This window comes from Rhinolophus ferrumequinum, chromosome 2, assembly GCF_004115265.2.
Source record: "Rhinolophus ferrumequinum isolate MPI-CBG mRhiFer1 chromosome 2, mRhiFer1_v1.p, whole genome shotgun sequence".
NCBI classification, from domain to species: domain Eukaryota; kingdom Metazoa; phylum Chordata; class Mammalia; order Chiroptera; family Rhinolophidae; genus Rhinolophus; species Rhinolophus ferrumequinum.
The window spans coordinates 97005431-97028063 of record NC_046285.1 but is presented as its reverse complement, the minus strand read 5'-3'; the positions used below and the strand labels follow the sequence as shown (position 1 = coordinate 97028063).

The 22633-nt window shown below is 32.4% G+C and overlaps 1 protein-coding gene across 2 annotated transcripts; it reads left to right on the top strand.

The window, feature by feature from the left end:
- The first annotated feature begins 13236 nt into the window (after positions 1-13236).
- On the top strand, positions 13237-19771 carry LOC117014487 (keratin-associated protein 19-8-like). 2 transcript variants are annotated; one of them, XM_033092445.1, is made up of 2 exons: positions 13237-13401; positions 19611-19771. In XM_033092445.1, exons 1-2 carry the CDS (start codon positions 13257-13259, stop codon positions 19715-19717), a joined length of 252 nt encoding a protein of 83 aa, XP_032948336.1. In that variant the 5' UTR covers positions 13237-13256; the 3' UTR covers positions 19718-19771. The 2 variants fall into 2 exon arrangements, with proteins under 2 accessions (XP_032948336.1, XP_032948346.1); XM_033092455.1 differs by lacking the exon at positions 19611-19771 and having other exon boundaries at positions 13257-13448.
- The last annotated feature ends 2862 nt before the right edge of the window (positions 19772-22633 follow it).

Here is a 22633-nt window from a genome sequence, read left to right as displayed (position 1 = left end):
AAAATCACCATACTTATCTGGATGCTATGTAGTGGTCTCTACTCAACAGAACTTCAAATATGCCTCTAGTCATTACGCAGCAGGTTCTCAAAATTGAAACACATGGATAAAGGGCTATGGAATATCAACACCCTATTAGTAATATGTGTAAGACCTTAACAAATATTTATTTAATTTGCTCATCCTTTGGTGGTGATGAGTTTTTAAAAAGATGTCCAAATTAAAAAAAAAAAAAAATTCACAATGTTAAAGATATACTTAGGTTAATCTCTAAGAGAAATCACTATAATTCCCATTGTCTACATTTTTTTTCTCTCCTCTATTCCTGCACAAGAAGATTTAGAGACATTTATAGATTTAGAGACATTTATATCCTGGTATTATAATCCTGGATCCCAGAAAGCAGTCCTAAATTGTCAAGATGCTCTCTTGACCTTTTTGAGTTTTTCATTGTAAAAAACTATTGCCATTTGTTTAACTTGGGAGCCATCAATTTTGACTATGCTTAAATACAGGGGCAAGGAACATTTATTTGTTGTATGCTCTGTCTCTTTCCTTCTTTCTGTCTCAAGTTTGGAAATGTCTTCTTTAAGGAGGCATCAGGATTCTAAATATGGTCTGTTAGAAAATAAAAAATAAGCTAGAGAAAATATGAGAGAGAACTGTCAACAAGATTGTTTCCATGTTGCCTTCAACAGAAGTCAAGTAAAAGTTGTGTGTATCTCAATATTTTTAGATATTGGACATCTAAATGATCATAGATTCAAATCAATCATGGATTTAAGAGTAAAATTAATGTCCTGCTTATCTCAAATAATAAGAGTTAGTAATGATCATGGAAAAATAGAGAGTATACGCAACAAAGGATTGTCATCTTAATGAAGTTGTCAGACAGCCACTTGAAGGGACCACAGATATGCGTCGAAGTCTAAATGAGGTGGAATTTATTACAGTCCTATAAGAAGAGTCTTTGACATTGCAAATAATATTTCTCACTATAGACACAATTTAATCAGAGGAATCATAATGAGCTAAAAAATTGATTTAAGAGTTTTAGTGAGATGGAAGTTTACTCCATGCATATTAAACAAAACAAAACAAAAAACCACAATAATATTTGTTTCATAAAATTTTTCTGACGAATGAAAATGGGTAGGTCTGAGTGACTTACCACACCATAACTTAGGGTATAAAAACCTTTGCACAGGTGTTGAGATTCATATGCAGAAAACATCTTCCATATCAAACCAAACCTGCAGCTCCTGACACTGTGAGCTACTATGGCAACCACTATGGAAGCCTGGGCTACAGCTATGGAAGCTTTGGTGGCCTGGGCTATGGCTATGTCTGTGGATGTGGCAGCTTTCACAGACTCGGCTATAGCTGTGGATATGGCGGCTATGGAAATAGTTGCTGCCATCCTCTTTTTATGGGAGATATGGATTCCTAGCTTCTAGTACAATTCTTTGTGAATCTAATATCTTGTTTCATGAGTAGCCTTGCTATAACTGAGTTCAACTATTTGGCCAACCAAGATTATGCTGGGTCTCTTTGTTCCAAATAATTAGCACCTAAAACTTTAAGGATATTTATAATTACACACTTTTTTTTCCATCATATCTCCTCGATTTCTTCAATAAAGTTCTTAATTTGGAATTGCAAATATAGCTTTGTTTAATTCATTTATTTTCAATTATATATGTAACCAAAGGTCTGACAAGTTCACCAACATGTTGCAATGATGTTGCTAACATATTTTGATATCAGAGGGATTATTCATTATAAATCTGTTCCAAATGGACAAACAGTTAACCAAGTTTGCGATTTGGAAGTGCTGAAAAAGCTGCGTGATAAAGTTAGACGACTTGAACTTTTCACCAATTCATGTCTCTTGCACAATGACAATGCACCAGCTCACACAGCACTGTCTGTGAGGGAGTTTTTAGCCAGTAAACAAATAACTGTGTTGGAACACTCTCCCTACTCACTGATCTGGCCCCCAGTGACTTCTTTCTTTACCCAAAGATAAAGGAAATATTGAAAGGAAGACATTTTCATGACATTCAGGACATCAAGGGTAATACGATGACAGCTCTGATGGCCATTCCAGTAAAAGAGTTCCAAAATTGCTTTGAAGAGTACTAGGCACTGGTATCAGTGCATAGCTTCCCAAGGGGAGTACTTCAAAGGTGACCATAGTGATATTCAGCAATGAGGTGTGTAGCACTTTTTCTAGGATGAGTTCGTGAACTTGTCAGACCCTGTGTAAATACTTCTTCACTTTCAATAAGAAAGTCAGTGTACTTTCTTATGCATTAAATATTTATGTCATACATAGATATAAACATGTTAAAAACAGTACATTTAGACTGAAATAATAGTTTCTCAAATATAACTGTTGGTTTTTTATTTCTTTAATTTTAATCAGCTAATGTTTAGATTTAAATGCTACAATAAAAAATCAGCTTTAACAGTTTTAAGCTTCATATTTATGGTAATAAATAAAAATATACATAGTTTACATTTTACACAATTCTATTTATCAAATTCTATTATCAGTGCAGTCCAAAAATACATAAATAATCCATACCTTCTTTCAAAATTTGTCCTCATTTAGCCCTTTTGTGATAAGAAAAGAACAGTACTAGACCAAAATATTTCTCTAAACTTCCAGAAAGCTATTTTTAAATGAATTTCATGATTACATTTAACCTTTATTTCCTGTCATTTCACTCAACATTCTCATGAAAATAGTTATTTTATAAACTTACTAAAAGTATTTCAAATTAAGTTATTAAAGTACATGTAGTATTAAAATGTTAATTGGTTTAGTTTTTCTTATGTCATTGTTCCTTTGTGGTATGCAATGATGCTTTTTTTTTTTTACTACCATTATCATCATCATCATCATGACATTAAAGCCTTTTGCAACTGTAAATGGAAAGTAAATACCTAGACATCAAGAATTAGATCACTATGCAGCTTTATTTGTTGGGAATCACCATTCATCCAAAAGAGTTGTGTTTTTTTTTTAAGTTGAATATCAATCAATAGCCAATCACTGAAAAGCAAGCATTTATTGTTGGTATTTCACATAATAGAAGGTATGAAAGATGTAATAAAATATATTGCCTTTTAACATTTGAATGGCATAGACAGGTAATGGTATAAATTGAAGTCTTTTGTTAGTTTGTTTGAGTTGGTGAAATCCAATGATGCAAGGACCCCAGAGCTGGACCTTACATTAAAGACTGTGTGTGCTGTCCTGTATCGTACATATAAGGAAACTCCTACTAATACGTGATGCCTTTGAGTCACAAGCATTACGTGTCAGAACCAAAATCAGAAAGAACAATGCAATATATAGATGATGTATTATAGAAATGTATACTTGGAACCTATGTAGTTTTACTAACCAGTCACCCCAATATATTTAATTTAAAGAAAGAAGAAAGTATTTCATCTGAATCCTGAAACTGTATTCCACTATGCTGATTCTCTTTTATTGTTTATTTACAAATTTAAATACCATCTGGAAAGTTTTTATCAAGTTTCCATGAACAGCTACAAGTTTATAGTTCCCTCTGTGAGATTAACTAGCTTCGCTTACTATGTTTTCTTAAACGTTTTTATTGTTAACATTTTATTTTATATAATATTTTATTTTATATTACATTAACATTTTATTATATATAATACCTTACTTCTCAGTTTCCAATTTAGTTGTACTTCAAGGCAAAAAACAAAGCAAAGCAAAAAAGAATGACTAATGTTAAAACTCAGTTCTCAAGATCATGACTTTTTATTACAAAGATTTGGATTTGTTTACACAATATGAAGATAGAAAGAATAAAACTCAGCCAGCTCTTGTCATTTGTCTTTTCAGACGTACTTTCACTGGAGAGGATATGGTAGGTAGATAAAAATTGGTAACTCCATTAAAGGAACTTTGACCCATGTAACTAAACATTATTTGAAACATCTATTCTCACACAGGTTGGTATCTTCACAGGCTGAAGAAGGTATTACAAAGTTGCACGTAAAAAGAGTTATAAGCATAATTAAAATGAGAAAAAAGCATGTGTGACACTCCTAGTATAATATAATATATTTTTGTGGTCTATATTTTCATATTTTATTGATTTGTGTCTGAGTTAGAGGAAAATCTTTGGAATTTATAACAAAAGTTTCCATTTTACATAGATAAAGGCTATTACTTATCACAAATGAAAACACATTTTTCTTCTTTCCTACCCATTATCATAGATCATTTAGCAGTTCAAAGAAAACTTCTTAAAAGTGAAAAGATGGAAAAAATAACAAGATCATTGTTCAATCTACTTTGGATCTAATAACTGAGCCTAAAACCAATACTTTCAAAAGAAATATGTCTCTCATTTTCCAATCTATATTTCCTTTTTTCCCCCACTTAAGACAAAACAAGACAAAAATTTATTGTGTATGTTTTATAAAATTTTAGTATTGACATTTTACTGCTAATGATTACTAAAAGGTTTTGTGTAACACTATTGTGTTTTATTCCTTAAAACTATATTGATTATTTTTTGACTGTTGAGGTTTTCCATTTATATATTTTTAATGTTCTATCTCTGGTGGATGCATCCTTTTCTACCCCAAACAAACAAATATTATCCACAAAGCACTCTGTTGTATGGGCAAAATGTGATATCCTTAATCCAGTTTGAGTTATTTGTGATTCTATGTCTTCAAAAGTACTCATTGAGAATAAAATATAATTCAGCTTATCAACTGTTCTAGTTCAGGTTGAGAAATAATAAACAGTCAAGAGACGTAGTAAACATGATATGTATGAGGCTGCTGCCAGCATAACATGGCATACTGTCTTACAACAAACTTTTTATAAGTAGAAAGAGTACATTCTAAAATAATGATTAAAAAGTACAGTAAATACATAAGCCAGTAACATAGTTGCTTATTATCATCATCAAGTATTAGGTACTGTCCATAATTGTACATGTTATACTTTTATATTGCTGGCAGCACAGCAGGTTTGTTTATACCAGAATCACCACAAACATGTGAATTGCTCTGCAGTGTTATGATGGATACAACGTTGCTAGATGATAGAAATTTTTTAGCCTCTTTATAGTCTTATGGGGCCACCATCATATATGCTGTTTGTCGTTGACCAAACCATTGTCATGTGGTTATATGAAGCAAGACTATTATGTGGAGTATTTGCAAAAATTCCTCAAATTCTATGCTTCAATTTATATGTAACAAAATTCATTATTTTGCTTAAAAATCTAAATGAAATAATAGTTATATGTTCTTTTAAAGCCAAGAAGCCATGTGAACTTATACCTACTTTAAATCCTTATTGTTTAGAAGCAATCAGTGGGATATCCAATCCTAAGAGAAATATTATGCTAACTTTTGAAGATCTTAGAATTTATTCATCCTTTCAACATTTTTGTGTGTGTGTGTGTTTCATACAATGTGATAATTATTAAAGACATTTAAACAAACCCAGTTGGGAACATACATCATTTGAAAATTACTTATAAGACTGAAAGAACCTGAACTCTGTAGTTGAGGTTACATACACAGAGTTAACAAAAACTTAAAAGTTCAAACCTAAAGGCCACAACTGGAAGAGATTAACCAAGTTTGGGATCAGCTTTGTCTATAAGTGACTAACCTCTTAGTGTCAACTGGGAGACTTTTGCCCTCAATTATCTTTTTCCTCCCTCATATTTTAACGTTCTAGTTACTTTCGGAGATTCTGAAAACATTTCCAATGTTAATGGTATCTTATTAATTCAAAAGAGCCTTTGGATTTGGATTATCTTTCAACATCTGAAACCTTTTTTTTAAAATTAAAGTTTATTGGGTGACAATGGTTAGTAAAATTACATAGATTTTAGGTGTACAATTCTGTATTACATCATCTATATATATCACATTGTGTGTTCATCACCCAGAATCAGTTCTCCTTCCATCGCCATGTATTTGACCCCCTTTACTTTCATCTACCACCCCTCTTTCCCTTTACCCTCTGGTAACCACTAAACTATTGTCTGTGTCTATGACTTTTTGTTTCTTCATTTGTTTGTGTTGTCCTTTTGTTGTTTTCAGTTTTATATTCCACATAGCAGTGAAATCATATGGTTCTCGACAATTTCTGTCTGACTTATTTTGCTCAGCATAATAATCTCAAGATCCGTCCATATTGTTGCAAATGGTACTATTTCATCTTTTCTCATGACAGAATAGTATTCCATTGTGTATATATACCACAGCTTTTTTATCCAATCATCTATCAAAGGACATATTGGTTGTTTCCATGTCTTAGCCACTGTAAATAAAGCTGCAATGAACATTGGAGCACATATATCTTTACAGATAAATGTTTTCAGATTTTTTGGGTAGATACGCAGGAGAGGGATTGCTGGGTCATATGACAATTCTTAATTTTTTGAGGAACCCCCACACTGTCTTCCAATCTGATTCCCACCATCAGTATATGAGGGTTGCTTTTTCTCCATAGCCTCTCCAACACTTGTTATTTTCTTGTTGATGCCTTAACCAAGGATGTGAAAGACTTATATACTGAAAACTGTAAGACATTTTTAAAAGAAATTGAAGAAGACACAAAGAAATGGAAAGACATTCTATGCTCATGGATTGGAAGAATCAGCATAGTTAAAATGGCCATAATACCCGAAGCAATATACAGATTTAATGCAATCCCCATCAAAATCCCAATGGCATTTTTTAAAGAAATAGAACAACAAAAAATCATCAGATTTGTATGGAACCACAAAAGACCCTGAATAGCCAAAGCAATCCTAAGAAGAAAGAACAATGCTGGAGGTATCACATTCTCTGACTTCAGCTTGTACTTCAAGGCAACAATAATCAAAACAGCATGGTATTGGCAGAAAAACAGACACACAGACCAATGGAACAGAATTGAGAACCCAGAAATAAAACCACATAAATATGGACAGATAATTTTTGACAAAGAAGCAAAAAACATACAATGAAGAAAAGACAGCTACTTCAATAAATGATGCTGGGGGAATTGGAAAGCCATGTGTAAAAGAATGAAACTAGACTGCTATCGGTCTAGTGTACCAAAATTAACTCAAAATGGATCAAAGACCTAAACATAAGACCTGAAACAATAAAATGCATAGAAGAAATCATAGATACTAAATTTATGGACCTTGGGTTCAAAGAACATTTTATGAAATTGATCGCAAAGCAAGTGAAGTAAAAGTTAAAATAAATGAATGTGACTATATCAAACTAAAAAGCTTCTGCACAGCAAAGGAAACCATCGACAAAATAAAGAGGCAACCAACTGAATGGGAGAAGATTTTTGCAAACAATGCCTCCAATAATGAGCTGATATCCAAAATATATAAGGAACTCATACAATTCAACAACAACAAAACAAACAATCCAATTAAAAATGGGCAGAGGACCTGAAGAGATATTTCTTCAAAGAGTACATACAAATGGCAAATAGACATAGGAAAAAATGTTCAACATCATTAATCATCAGAGAAATGCAAATAAAAAACAATGAGATATCGCCTCACACCAGTTAGAATGGCTATCATCAACAAGACAAATAGTAACAAGTGTCGGAGAGGCCATGGAGAAAAAGGAACCCTCACACACTGAAACACATTTTTGATTACTGTCATTTGCTCATAGTTTCTGAATAATTTTATCCCACACTTGTCAGCACCCACAGAACTGTATAACCCAAATAGTAAACTATGGATTTTAGTTAATAATTGCATATTGATATCAATTCATTAATTGTAACAAGAAAAGTAGTTTGTATTTTTCAAGGTAGTATGAAGAGTAAAAAGTATGCCAGGTATAATGGTCAATTTTCTAAATTTAAAGACCAAATAGATCTTTTTGTTTCTTCCTAAAGTTCCTTCCTGGTGTTCACAATAGTGAACCAGATTGTTTCTGTCTCTCAAATGTTTTTGTTTTCTTATCTCTAAAAGAGATATGATTCACTTTTTAAACTGAAGAAAAAGTGCTATGAAAAGATGTGATAGATTGTAGAGCTTTGAATTTGATCCGTATCTTTTTTTTAATTTGTAAGTGAAGTATAGCAATGTAAAGGAAACTAGAGATGAAGAAATATTTGATTGAAAAACATAATCAGATATGATTGGTATGTCTGGATATGAAAAAATTCTCTTTGGGGACTGGTATACCCACACTTTGAAGATATAGCATTCCTTCTTATAAAGTGATACAATAACTTCTTTATCCTGCTTTCTTGAGGTATAATTGACAAATAAAATCATATATTTAAAGTAACAATTTGATAAAATGATACAATAACCTTTAAGGGCCATCCTGACTAGACAACAGAGTGATCTCAAGCATTTTAATGAGTGTGAGTGCCTCTCTCTGAGTCAGGGAACAAAGAATTAATGAGTTATGTAGGTGTGATAATAAAAAAGAAAAACACAAACAACATGCACGTGATTTATTACATTCTCTGCTCAGGGTATATAAGCATCCTTCTGCACAGGCTAACATTCACACTCACGATCTCGCCTTGAACAACAAACCAACTCACCATTCCTGACACCATGCGCTACTACGGCAGCTACTACGGAGGCCTGGGCTATGGCTATGGAGGCTTTGGTGGCCTGGGCTATGGCTATGGCGGCTACGGATACGGCTGCTGTCGTCCCTCCTGTTATGGAGGCTACAGATATGGTTTCTCCCGTCCTTGTTGTTATGGGGGATATGGCTTCTCCAGCTTCTACTAAAGTACTGTCCCAGCAACTCAACATCTGAATTATAAGGGACTTCCAAATTTGAGCTCAGTAATTGGACAACCAAGATCATGCTGAAGTTATTTGCACAAAAGTATTTAGCATCTCAGAATTATGGATAATTTTTTAATATGCCTATATCTCCATCATAATCCTAGAATCCTCTACTTTTCCTTTTATAACTGATTGTGTTATCTGTTCTCCTTCCAATAAAACATTAAATTTGAAAACACAGCATGGTTTTTGTTTTGTTCAAGAAACTCAATTATGTGGAAATGATGATGGTTATATTCTACTCAATTGTCAATGTGGGAAGTTATCTCCTTGGCTAAAAATTTCAATACCTCACAAGCATGCACAGAGATCAAAAGATAGATATGAAGATTAATAATTCTAGACTGAAATGAAAAAAAAGTTTCAAATGGTTAGTAAGTTAATATTTTTCAATCTTTTGCTTTCATTTAAATAATACTCAGATTTAACTCAATAACAGAAAAAAACATGGCATTTTAAAATATATATTATATTTATTTACCAAATATGTGTTTTATTTAACTCAACTTACATTTCTCAATTCAGTCCTAGTGCATAATGTATTTTTCCATTTATTCAAAATTTGTTTATTTGGTATTTTTATTGTAAGTACAAGCAAATGGTAATAGATCAAACCATATGATAGGCTGATTATGAAAGTAAACCACATTTCCAATAATTTTTATTTTGTATAATCTCATCCTGTGTATTATACCCATGTGCACATTATTTCACTGGACATTTTCATCAAGCAGCTGATCTATAAGTCAATAATGAATCAGGGTAAATTTATTTCATATGAGGTCTTTTAACTCAAAACATTTTAACTAAAATTTTCTGTTAGCTTTCTTATATCTTACCATATATTCATGATTTGACATGACATTTTTCTTCACCACCATCATCATATTCAAAATTTTTTCCAATCCAACAAAGGAAAGAAACAAAAAGACGTAATTGTGAACTATTTAGCTTAAGCTATGACAAACAGAGCTGACTCTAAAAAGCTTTCTTATAAATCTAAATTTCAGTTAGATCTGAATTTCCCCTGATAAAAATAGGCAGGACAAGGTATTTTTTGATGAAATAAAAAAAGATGTAAATAAATACCATTATTTTTCCTAAAATCAAATGATATATTCAGGTGATAATATACAATTAAGATGTTTTGTTTAAATAGGTCAAAATTGATCAAATATGTTTGATTCAGCCAAGTAACAGTCTCATAAACTTGCAGATTTAGAATAGATATTAAATGGGAGTAGTGCCGTGCACCTTATATTGCAAAAAAAAAAAAAAAAAAAAAAAATTCAGAGAATTAATTGGCTTCTATAGAATTATATTGGCTTCAGTGACAGAATCAGAACAAGAGCCATGGTTTTCTGCATCTACATGCCACAATGCAGCCTCTTTTTGGTGTATTTTCTCCCTTCATGCAGCCTAATAGAGTATCTTGAAAGTTCTCCTCAACTTCCATGAATATAAGTGAATTACGCAGGATATGAAGGAGGATTCCCTTTCTTAGAATTACCATTTCTATAACACTTATTGTTTTGATATAGAGAATTGAAACTTAATTTCAATGTTAGCTTTATCTAAATTTCACCTATATTTACATGCTTTTCCCTCTCTATATCCATATATCTATGCATATCTGTATCAAAAAGTCAAAGTCTTCATTTGAAAGATACAAATTTATTTAGTCTACATAACGATAAATTTGCTCAGCTATCAGTTGTCACCTAACTTTGAGTCAATCCGACTGGGTCTTATAGAATCTCACTGTCCAGAGCAGACAAGGTATAGCTCCATTATTTCATACATAATCATAATAGCTCTACAATCTATGGACATGCCCTATAGCGCTAAAAATAAAAATTGCCATTAATGTCATTAGGTGGAGTAGCATTGAATATGACACTCTTAATAAAATACATTAGTGTGTTTTATTACATCTTATTTTATGATTTCATTATTTTTTGTCTGAGTAAAGAAGGAACATTTGAATTTATAGCAGAAGTGTCCTTATTTCACAAAAAGCGATCATTGCCCAATAACAGAATATATTTTCATTATTTCACACATCAACACAGGATCTGAGTTTCATAATCAACTCCTTTTCTTTTGTAAAAAGTGTTGAAAAACAGAATGACAGGGAAAGAATTGTCATAGTCTATGAGTTCACTAAATTAAAAATAAAAAGAAATATACATTTCTTAATTTCCAAAAATAATTAGTATCCAAAAGATATTACTATTGTTCTATTTTTTTGATGCAGAAAAAATTAATAAAATATATTTGGTTTATGTAGTTCACAATTTTTTGTTCTTAATCATATATATTATAGGTATATACATGTGTGTATGTATATGTGAGTATATATCATAGAGATATATATGTATGTATATGTGCGTATCTACTTCTGTGATATATATCAGAGAAGTACTATTTTATACTATTTTTTTTAAAATACATAAATAAACAAGGTATATTTTATTATTAAGTTTTTTAAAAAATTGTAAAATCTATTCGTTTTTATCTCATATGGGCATAGCTATTTGCATCAGAAACAACAACAAAATTAGCCCTTATCACAGTCAAGCAATCTAGCAAATTTACTTAACCATTCATGAGATTCTTAAACTTATTAGATTAATTCATGATTGTTTGGTTTCAAAATGACTTATTGAGGTTGAAATATCTTGCCATTTTTTTCAGAATGAAAAGTAAAGATGGAATAAATTTTGATAAAGGAGAATAAGAGATTTAACATCCAAGGCAAACATTGGATTTAGTATTCTTTTAAAACCTGAAAGCCTTTTGAGTCCATATTCCTTCTTAAAGACTTACTATAAGTTGTGGCAGGCAGAATCCATTCCTTCATTCACATGACAAATATGTTTGTTTTGCAGAACAGTGAACAAATTCAGATGGGAAAATGTATTATCAAAAATACAGCTTACAAACTTCAAAACAAAACAAAACACAACAGTAACAACAAAATAAAACACTCAGTTACATGTTACAGTCATGTAAAGTAAACATAATGATAAAGACCCAAACCCAAGATATGGTCACATTTTACTGGGGCTTTAACTTGGACTACGGGCTTAAACTTGAATCTGGTTTACTATCATCACCGAGTGAGTTGAGGAAATCCACAAAGTCTTGATCTAGTTTATGTAAAGCTAATATACTATGTATGACAGGACCAACTAATCTTATCCTTGTTTTTTGTCTCAGTCATTTCTCCACATTTAGTTCTGGAGAGTTTTAAGGCATGAGGACATTATGAGACACTGTTAAAAATATTATATGACCTTAAAAGTATAGAACTTTTTTGAAATTTAAGCCTTAATCAATAAGTAATAGCTTCTGAAAAAAAAAAATGTTTGCTGATTGCCTAAGAGAAAATAAAGGGTATGAAACACAAGCCTGGTAAAGAACATATAAGGATAAAAATATCATGATAACATTAAAAATATGAGTAGAGGGATGAAATATTGTTTGGAAAAACGGATAAGAGCAAAAGACCTAACTGGTCTAAGTATGTATTGAGGATGAGTGCAGATTTAAAGAGAAGTGTGATAAGAGAAATGTATATGCATTATCAGGAAGAGCAGAGAAGGAAAAAAAATGGTAACTGTAAAGCAGGGCAACAAGATCATCTATGTTTTTAGATAATACTTTTCTATTCTGGAAAATAGATTAATGATGTAAAGAAAATATTTTTGAACAGGTGTTCGGATTGGTTATGAGTGTGAGTTTGTTCGTTTGGATAGTCCCTCAGCTTTTAAAATAAATTTTACTATGTTGGTAAACCAGAAGGATATTTTACAAAAGGATATATAAATTCAAAATAGTTTTGTGTGTGTGTGTGTGTGTGTTTGTGTGTGTGTGTATTTTCAACTTGGGAAACACATTTGACATTTAAAATTTGATAGATTAAGAATTTTAAATTTGATCAATGTATTTAAATCTAGGTGGAAGTAAGATACAACAACCTAAAAATCGATATGAACATTAGAAATGACAAAATGTTTAATGAGTAAACTCCATCAAATAACAATAATGCAATATGATTAGTAATGAAGAATTTTATTTAACAAATTTTTATTTTGTAACTTTGAAGACAGATGCTTTTGTCATTAAAAAAGAAGGAATGTAATGTATTCAAGGGTGTTCTAACTAGGCAGCTATGTAAGCTCAAAAATTTTAATGAGTCTGAGCCTCTGCTTGTGTCAGCAAACAGATCAATGAGTTGCCTCGTGTAAAGGAATAATTTGGAATGATGCAAAAGAATGGTCACATGTTTTATCACATGCTCTGCTCAGGGTATATAAGCATCCTTCAACACATGCTGACATTCACACTCAGGATCTTGCCTTGAACAGCAAAGCACTTACCACCGCTGACACCATGCGCTACTACGGCAGCTACTACGGAGGCCTGGGCTATGGCTATGGAGGCTTTGGTGGCCTGGGCTATGGCTATGGCTGCGGATGTGGCAGCTTCCGCAGACTGGGCTATGGCTGTGGTTATGGAGGCTATGGCTATGGCTGTTGTCGTCCATGGTCCTATGGCGGATATGGATTCTCTGGCTTCTACTGAAATCCTGCCCCAAGAGCCCAACATCTGAGGCTATGAGATGATTAGTCTAATTAACAAAAAATTGAACCAAACAAGATCACTGGGATCAAGCCAAGATCAAGAACATTTAGCCTCTTAGATTTTAAGAATATCCATCATCTAATATTATATTTACCTGTCATGTCTCCTCTATTTGTACTTTCATTAATGTGAATTTTTCCTGTTCCCTTTGCAATAAATTATTCTTATTCAAAACGGTACACACAGCTTTAATTATTTGTTTATTTCATTTAATTTTTACTTTTCCTTTTCCTGGTGTATTTCCTTTTTGGAATCCTTCCAAAGAAACAGTCCTGATGTTTTGGTTATATGTCCCTATAATTATTATCGCACTATAAAAAGTTTATAAGGACTACTTCACTTTACCCATTAATTACCTCATTTTGCTTAGCAGTGTTTTCATTTATTTCTTATTTAGAATATTCAACCTATTAATTTATAGTTTAGCTGGATCTGAAAAAAAACAAACTAGTAAACAACGTTTACTAAATGCTATTAAAATATTAAAATGCATTTTAAAGACTCAGGCTTGTTTAGTAAACATAAGAATAAAGTTGTTCAGTCAGTTAGTAAAACCTACCCTTTCAGTCAATCTAGTAGTAGTATATTATCTTTACATTGACATATATTCTTTACCAATCCTGTGTGTCATACATAGTATATTAGCTTTACATAGACTAGATCTGCCATGACTCCATTGGACAACAATACTACTTACTTTGACAGAGTACAACTATAACTATTCTATTTATTGCTTTATTAAATTTATTGGGGTGATATTGGTTAGTAAAATTATATAGGTTTCAAGTGTGCAATTATAACACATCATCTATATATTGCATTGTGTGTTCTCCACTCAAAGTCAATTCTCCTTCCGTTACCATATATTTGATCCCCTTTTTCCTTTTCTACCTCCCTTCTCTCCCCTTACCCTCAGGTAACCACTAAACTGTTGTCTGTGTCTATGAGTTTTTGTTTGTTTGCTTGTCTTGTTCATTTGTTGCTTTCAGTTTTATATCCCACATATGAGTGAAACCATATGGTTCTATTTTTAACGGTTAATTGCATTTCTCCATAATTTGAGGAAAAGCCTCAAAGAAGGATAATAATCAATACATTTGGAGAAAGTGTTGGACACTCCTAATGTAAAGCAGTATTAGCATATAATAGAATTTGACATTACTGCTTTTATGGATCTCTGCTGAATATAGAGGAAAAACTGAATCATATCTTTACTTCCAGGAAAAAAACTACTGCTTATCTTAGGGAGAACACGTCACAACAGGTTCATCAACCCCAAAACTGATGTATATCTGGCAGACTTAAATAGGCAGAATGTGACATACTGAAACCAGTTTGGTTTATTTGTAATTTTATGTCTTCAGCTTGGCTTAATGAAAATGAAATACTCAAATTATCAACTGTCTTTTATTTTTAAAAGGATCAATTAAAATGGAACAAGTTCTGAAGAGAGGAGACAAAAGTAACTAATGTGTGAGAGAGTAAAATGTCTTAATTAGAACAAAAAATTAAACATAGAAGAAAAGATGTATAAATTGGATTTCATCATATTACAATGTTCTTTTTATATATAAATAGCATCTTAAAGTTGAAAAAAATACCAAACCAAGTACTGGGTGAAAATATTTTCATTACATAAATCTGACAAAACACTGGTACCCACAAATGTAATGTGCTCATATTAATCAATAATAAAAATACTGATCAAACACATTCCATTAAAAATGGACCAAATACATGAACAGACACTTCAAAGAGAAGCATGGCCTATAAACATGTAAAGGATCCAATGTCATTGTCAAACCAAATTAAAACAATATTCAGATATCAGTGATACCTAGAAGAATGATTAAATTAAGGAATCTGAAATGACCTATGTGATTAAGGACCTGGAACAACTGGAACTTTTATAGATTGCTGCTGGTACTATAAATTTAACAAGTGTATTGGAAAATTGTTTGGCAGAATCTACTGAAGATATATTTGCAATCCATGGGCTATGTATAATGTATACCAAAGGCAAAGCATAACTGAATCTACAAAAACATCTCTATTAAAAGACACACATCAGTGTTATTCATACACATTAGCCATAAAAAAAGAGGGAGAAAGAAAGAAACAAAGAAAGAAAGAAAAAAAGAAAGAAAGAAAGAAAGAAAGAAAAAAGAAAGAAAGAGAGAGAGAGAGAGAGAGAGAGAAAGAAAGAAAGAAAGAAAGAAAGAAAGAAAGAAAGAAAGAAAGAAAGAAAGAAAGAAAGAAAGAAAGAAAGAAAGAAAGAAAGAGAAAAAAAAGAAAGAAAAACTCCAAAGGCAAGGGAAGTAAAAGCTAAAATAAATGAATGGGACTAAATCAAACTTAAAAGCTTCTGCACAGCAAAGGAAACCGTCGACAAAGTAAAGAGGCAACCAACTGAATGGGAGAAGATTTTTGCAAACAGTTTCTCTGATAACGAGCTAATATCGAAAATATACAAAGAACTCATACAACTCAACAACAAAAAAACAAACAACCTAATTGAAAAATGGGCAGAGGACCTGAAGAGACATTTCTCCAAAGAGGACATACAAATGGCAAATACACATATGAAAAAATGCTCACCATCACTAATCATCAGAGAAATGCAAATAAAAACCACAATGAGATATTACCTCACCCCGGCTAGACATCAACAAGACGAATAGTAACAAGTGTTGGAGAGGCTGTGGAGAAAAAGGAACCCTCATACACTTTGGTAGGAATGCAGATTGGTGCAGCCGCTATGGAAAGCAGTGTGGAGGTTCCTCAAAAAACTAAGAATACGGCCGGCCCCAGTGGCTCAGGCAGTTAAAGCTCCATGCTCCTAACTCCGAAGGCTGCCAGTTCGATTCACACATGGGCCAGTGGGCTTTCAACCACAATGTTGTTGGTTCAATTCCTCGAGTCCTGCAAGGGATGGTGGGCAGCGCCCCCTGCAACTAAGATTGAACACGGCACCTTGAGCCGGCAGCTCCTGGATGGCTCAGTTGGTTGGAGTACGTCCTCTCAACCACAAGGTTGCCAGTTCGACTCCCTCAAGGGATGGTGGTCTGCACACACCCCCGACCCCTCCCGCCCCCCGCAACTAGCAACTGCAACTGGACCTGGAGCTGAGCTGCGCCCTCCACAACTAAGACTGAAAGGACAACAACTTGAAGCTGAACGGCACCCTCCACAACTAGGATTGAAAGGACAACAGCTTGACTTGGAAAAAAGTCCTGGAAGTGCACACTCTTCCCCAATAAAGTCCTGTTCCCCTTCCCCAATAAAATCCTTAAAAAAAAAAACAACAAAAAAAACTACGAATAGAATTACCATATGACCCAGCAATCCCTCTCCTGGGCACCTACCCAAAAAGTCTGAAAACATTTATCCATAAAGACAAGTGTGCTCCAATGTTCTTTGCAGCTTTATTTACGGAGGCCAAGACATGGAAACAACCAAAATGTCCTTCGATAGATGAATGGATAAAGAAGTTGTGGAATACTATTGGAATACTACAATGGAATACTATTCGGTGGTAAGAAATGATGAAATAGGACCATTTGTCCTATGGATGGATGGACAACATGGATGGTTCTTGAGATTATAATGCTAAGCGAAATAAGTCAGACAGAAAAAGCAGAGAACCATATGATTTCACTGATATGTGGTATATAAACCAAAAACAACAAAAGAACAAGACAGACAAATGAGAAACAAAAACTCATAGACACAGACAATAGTTTAGTGGTTACCAGAGGGTAAGGGGGGAGGAGGGTGGTAGATGAGTGTAAAAGGGATCAAACATTTGGTGATGGAAGAACTGACTCTGGGTGGTGAACACACAATGTGATTTATAGATGATGTAATACAGAATTGTATACCTGAAATCTATGTAACTTTAATAACAATTGTCACCCCAATAAATTTTAATTAAAAAAAAGGAAAGAAGAGAGAGGGAAAGAGAGAAAGAAAACAGAAACTGCTCAAATATAGATTTTACTAGAGTAGGCTCTTTTCTAGCAACGAACACAATAAACTAATGCTATGAGCAACAAAGATGTATCTTACAGCAGCAGGGATGTATAGGGGAAAGTGTTGGTATCTGGTCTGATTCCATTCATGTGACATATAGACCAGGCAAACGTCTAGGGAATAATGCTAATGGATAGGGTCAAGCGAAAAACTGGGGGAACTTGAACATGATTGATCTAGGTGATCTGGGAATACATGCAAAATATCATTAGCTTTTACACTGAAAATGTGTGTCTTTCACAATATGCTTTGAACTACAGCAAATAAATGAAACAATGGGTTGTATGTTTCTTTAAAACAAGAAAGCTATTTGAGCCAGTTCCTCCTTTAAATTCTTAGATGCACTTATAATGTTATCTATGTCTATGAAAGATGTGATCCTCATAGGTAAGGATCTTGGAATGCATTCATCCAGCCAACTCTTCTTTATTTATTGAGTTTCTACTGCCTGCTAGTCATTGAACAGCAGTTATGTAAGTCCAGTTGGGAAAATGCATCATTTGATAATTGCTTAGAAACTCAACAAAAGATGAACGGTGTATTTGAACTCATAAAAAGCTAACAAGAATTTAGATGCTTAATTCAAGTTAAGAGCATATCTGGAGGGACTGGACAGGGTTCCGGTCAGTCTTGGTACGGGTGATTTAATTCATGGAGTAAGCTCCTTTAGGTCATGAAGGAATTTCTGTCTTCAATTAGTATTTTTCTCCACCCTCCCTTTTTATATTATATACACAGTTTGGTTTTTGTTTGTTTTGTTTTTTTGAGATTCGGATGATATTTCCAGTGTTAACAGTCTCTTATGAAATTTTCCTGGGTTTTTGGAGATGGCATATATTCTCAACATCAAAGATCTTACCAAATATTTAACGTTTTAGTAGAGGCTAGTTAGCTATTTTCTGAAAGGAAAAAAGAAATGAACTCAGTGGTCAAAGAGAATACCAAGGCAAAAATATTGTGGTAATAGTGAAGATATATATGGAAGAATTTAAGTAAGGATTGGATAAAAATGTATGGGATCAAAAGAGAAATTGTATATATTTCACTGTTTCACCTACTCCCAATCCTAATGGGTATTGGGAGGAACTGAGGCGAAGTGATGTTTGAAAATAGATTAAATAAGAGGGCCGATATATGGATTAGAGGAAACGGAGGATATGGTGTCTATAATGACAGCGAAGCAGATGTAATCTCCATTTTTGGTAGTACTTTGAACAGATGATATGCCAGAAAGGGAGTCAGGATGTGAAAAAAGAATTTTGAAGAGTTTTTAAGACTGCTTATAAAGTAGATTTTTGATTACTGTAATTTTCCTTTGCTATTTGAACAATATAACCCGATGTTATTAATCCAAATATTTTTATTTTGCAAACTAGTATGCAACATGAAAAGAAAAGAATATTGTTTGTGATAGCTAATGCTATAAAATAACAGAAAAAGCATGGTTCTATTTCAACTTTTTTTTTTTCCTGAAGTTCCATATTACTTTTCACAGCAGGTGAGCTGATGCTTACAGGTTTTCAAAAAATTCTTTAGCTTTGAAAAGAGACTTCACCATGCAGTATTTGAAAGTATATGGTAAACTGTAAACTTGATTTAACCAATTTCTTTCATTTAGTGGTAAGTGAAGAATAATCATTCAAGGAAAGCCAGAGATAAAGCAATAATTTTAAAACACAACACTATCAAATGTGTTATGTAATATACTAGGCTATGAAGAACTTTAATTAGTCTAATATGTCCAGATTTTGAAGATACAGCAATTTCTTCTCATAAAAAAGATGCAGTATGTTTGAGAGGCACCCTGACTAGTCAACAATGCGCCTCAAACACTTTAATGAGCAGGAGGGTCACCAATGATATTAGGATTGTGTCAACTAAGGGTAACACATAGAATGATGCAAAACAAAAACAGGTGGCATGTGCTTTATCACATGTTCTGAAGAGGGTGTAAAAGTATACCAGTACAGAGGCTGATATTCACCCTCAGGATCTTGCTTTGAACAGTAAACCAAATCACCACCACTGACTTCATGAGTTACTACAGTGGCCTGGACTATGGCTACGGAGGCTTCGGTGGCCTAGGCTATGGCTATGGCTGTGGCTATGGAGGCTATGGATATGGCTGCTGCCGTCCATTATGCTATGGAGGATATGGATTCTCCCGCTTCTACTAAACTACTGCCCCAGGAACTCAACATCTGAAATTATAAGAAACTTCCCAGATGTGAGCTCGATATTTGGATAACCAATATCATGCTGAAGTTATTTGCACAAAAGTATTTAGCATCTCAGAATTATGGATAATTTTTCCATATGCCTGTATCTCCATCATAATCCTAGAATCCTCTACTTTCCCTTTTATAATTGATCATGTTATCTGTTCTCCTTCCAATAAAACATTAAATTTGAAAACACAACATGGTTGTTGTTTTGTTTAAGAAACTCAGTTATGTAGAAATGACGATGGTTATAGTCTACTCAATTGTCAATGTGGGAAGTTATCTCCTTGGCTAAGAAACTGTTATTTTCAATACCTCACAAGCACGCACAGAGATCAAAAGAAAGATATGAAAATTAATAATTCTGGACTGAGATGAAAAAATGGTTTCAAAATGGTTAGTGATTTAATATTTTTCAATCTCTTGCTTTTATTTAGATAATACTCAGATTTAACTCAACAAAAAAAGACATGGTAATTTAACATACCTATATATTTACTTACCAAATATGTGTTTTATTTAACTCAACTCACATTTCTCAATTTAGTCCTAGTGCGTAATGTATTTTTCCATTTATTCAAAATTTATTTATTTGGTATTTTTATTGTAAGTACAAGCAAATGGTAATAGATCAAACCATATCATAGGCTTATTATGAAAGTAAACCACATTTCCAATAATTTTTATTTTGTATAATCTCATCCTGTGTATTATACCCATGTGCACATTATTTCACTGGACATTTTCATCAAGCAGCTGCTCTATAAGTCTATAATGAATTGGAGTAAATTTGTTTCATATGAGGTCATTTAACTCAAATTTTAACTAAAATTTTTCTGTTAGCTGTCTTATATCTTACTGTATATTCAGGATTTGACATGATATTTTCTTTACCATCATCATCATACTCAAAAATTGTATCCAATCCAACAAAGGAAAGAAACAATAAGACAGAATTGTGAACTGTTTAGCTTAAACTGATGACAAACAGAGGTGACTCCAAAGAACTTTCTTCTGAATCTAAATTTCAGTTAAATCTGAATTTCCCCTATAAAAATGGGCAGGGCAAGGTATTTTATGAAATTTAAAAAATAATGTAATCAAATATCAATATATTTTCCTAAAATCAAATGATATATTCAGGTGATAATATACAATTAATATAATTTGCTTAAATTGGTCACAATTTGTTAAATATGTTTAATTCAGTCAAATAATAGTATCGTACATTTTCAGATCTAGAACAGATATTAAGTTGCAGCAGTGCCACGAACCTTATATTGCAGAAAAAGAAATCTCAGAGAATTAATTGGCTTCTATAGAATTATATTGGCTTTAGTAACAGAATCAGAACCAGAGCCAAGGTTTTCTGACACTGCATGCCACAATGCAGCCTCTTTTCAGTGTATTTTTCTCCCTACTTCAGCCTAATAGAGTATCTTGAACGATCTCATCAGCTTCCTTAAATATAATTGATTTATGGGGAATGTGAAGGAGCATTCTCTTTTTTAGATAGATTCACCATTTCTACAGCATTTATTGTTATGATATAGAAAACTTTTAATTTCAATGTTAGTTTTATCTAAATTTCACCTATATATTTCTGCATTTGTGTGTGTCTCTCTCTCTATATATATATATGTATATATAAAAAGCTAAAACTCTACATTTGAAAGCTACAGGCTTGTTTATTCTACATAATAATAAATTGCTGAGCCATCAGTTATCATTTCATAAAAAACTATTATTTGATCAACAGAAAAATATATTTTCATTATTTCATACATCAACATGAGATCTGAATATCATAATCAACTCATTGTCTTCTTACAGAAAGCTCTCAAAAACATAATGACAAAGAAAGAATTGTCAAGTTTTTCAGTTCACTAATTTAAGAAAAAAATACATTTCTTAATTTCCAAAAATGATTAATGTCCAAAGGATATCATCATTGTTCAATTTTTTCAACCCAGAAAAAAATCAATATAAATATTTGGCTCATGTATTTCACAACTTAGTGCTTTCAATCTTACATATGTATGTATTTTGTATATGTAGTTATCTGTATATATATATATATATATATATATATATATATATATATCACAACAGTGTGTATGTATATGTGTGTATATATCTGTGAAATATGTATATTTTACTATTTCTTCTTTGAAAATAAATAAATCAGTATATTTCATTATGAAGCTTTTTTAAAAAATGGTAAAATTTATTAGTTTTTATGTCATGTGGACATAGGTGTTTGTATCAGAAACAACATAAACTAGCCTTTATTACAGTCAAACAATCTAGCAGACTTCTGTGATTCATGAGATTCTTAAATTTGTTAGGTTTATTTGTGATTGTTTGGTTTCAATATGACTCATTGATCTTGAGATTAAAATAAAATAAGTGAGTAAGTAAAATAAGTAAAATAAGTGAGACAGAAAAAAGTCAAGAACCAAATGATTTCACTCATATGTGGGATATAAAACTGAAAGCAACAAAAAACGAGGAAAAAAAAAAAAAGCAAAAACTCATAGACAGACAATAATGTAGAGGTTACCAGAGGGTAAGTTGGGGAGGAAAGAGGTAGAAATGGGTAATGGGGGTAAATACGTGGTGATGGAAGGAGATTTAACTTGGGTGGTGAACACACCATGCAATATATAGATAATGGATCATAGAATTGTACGCTTGAAATATATATAATTTTACTAATCAATGTCATCCCAATAAATTTAATTAAAAAATAAATAAAAAAGAGAATTTGAAACAGTACAATAAACACTCATATACCCTCCAAAAATATGTATATATGGCTCATTGAGAATGAAAAATTTTGCCAACTTTTTTTTTCAGAATAAAATATAA

Excerpts from the sequence above, each read along its gene's own strand:
- LOC117014487 (XM_033092445.1), top strand. The coding sequence starts at position 13,257 with ATGCGCTACTACGGCAGCTACTACGGAGGCCTGGGCTATGGCTATGGA. Across the intron at positions 13,402-19,610 it reads AGGCTATGGCTATGGCTGTT|GCTTCGGTGGCCTAGGCTAT; the intron begins GTCGTCCATGGT and ends ATGGCTACGGAG.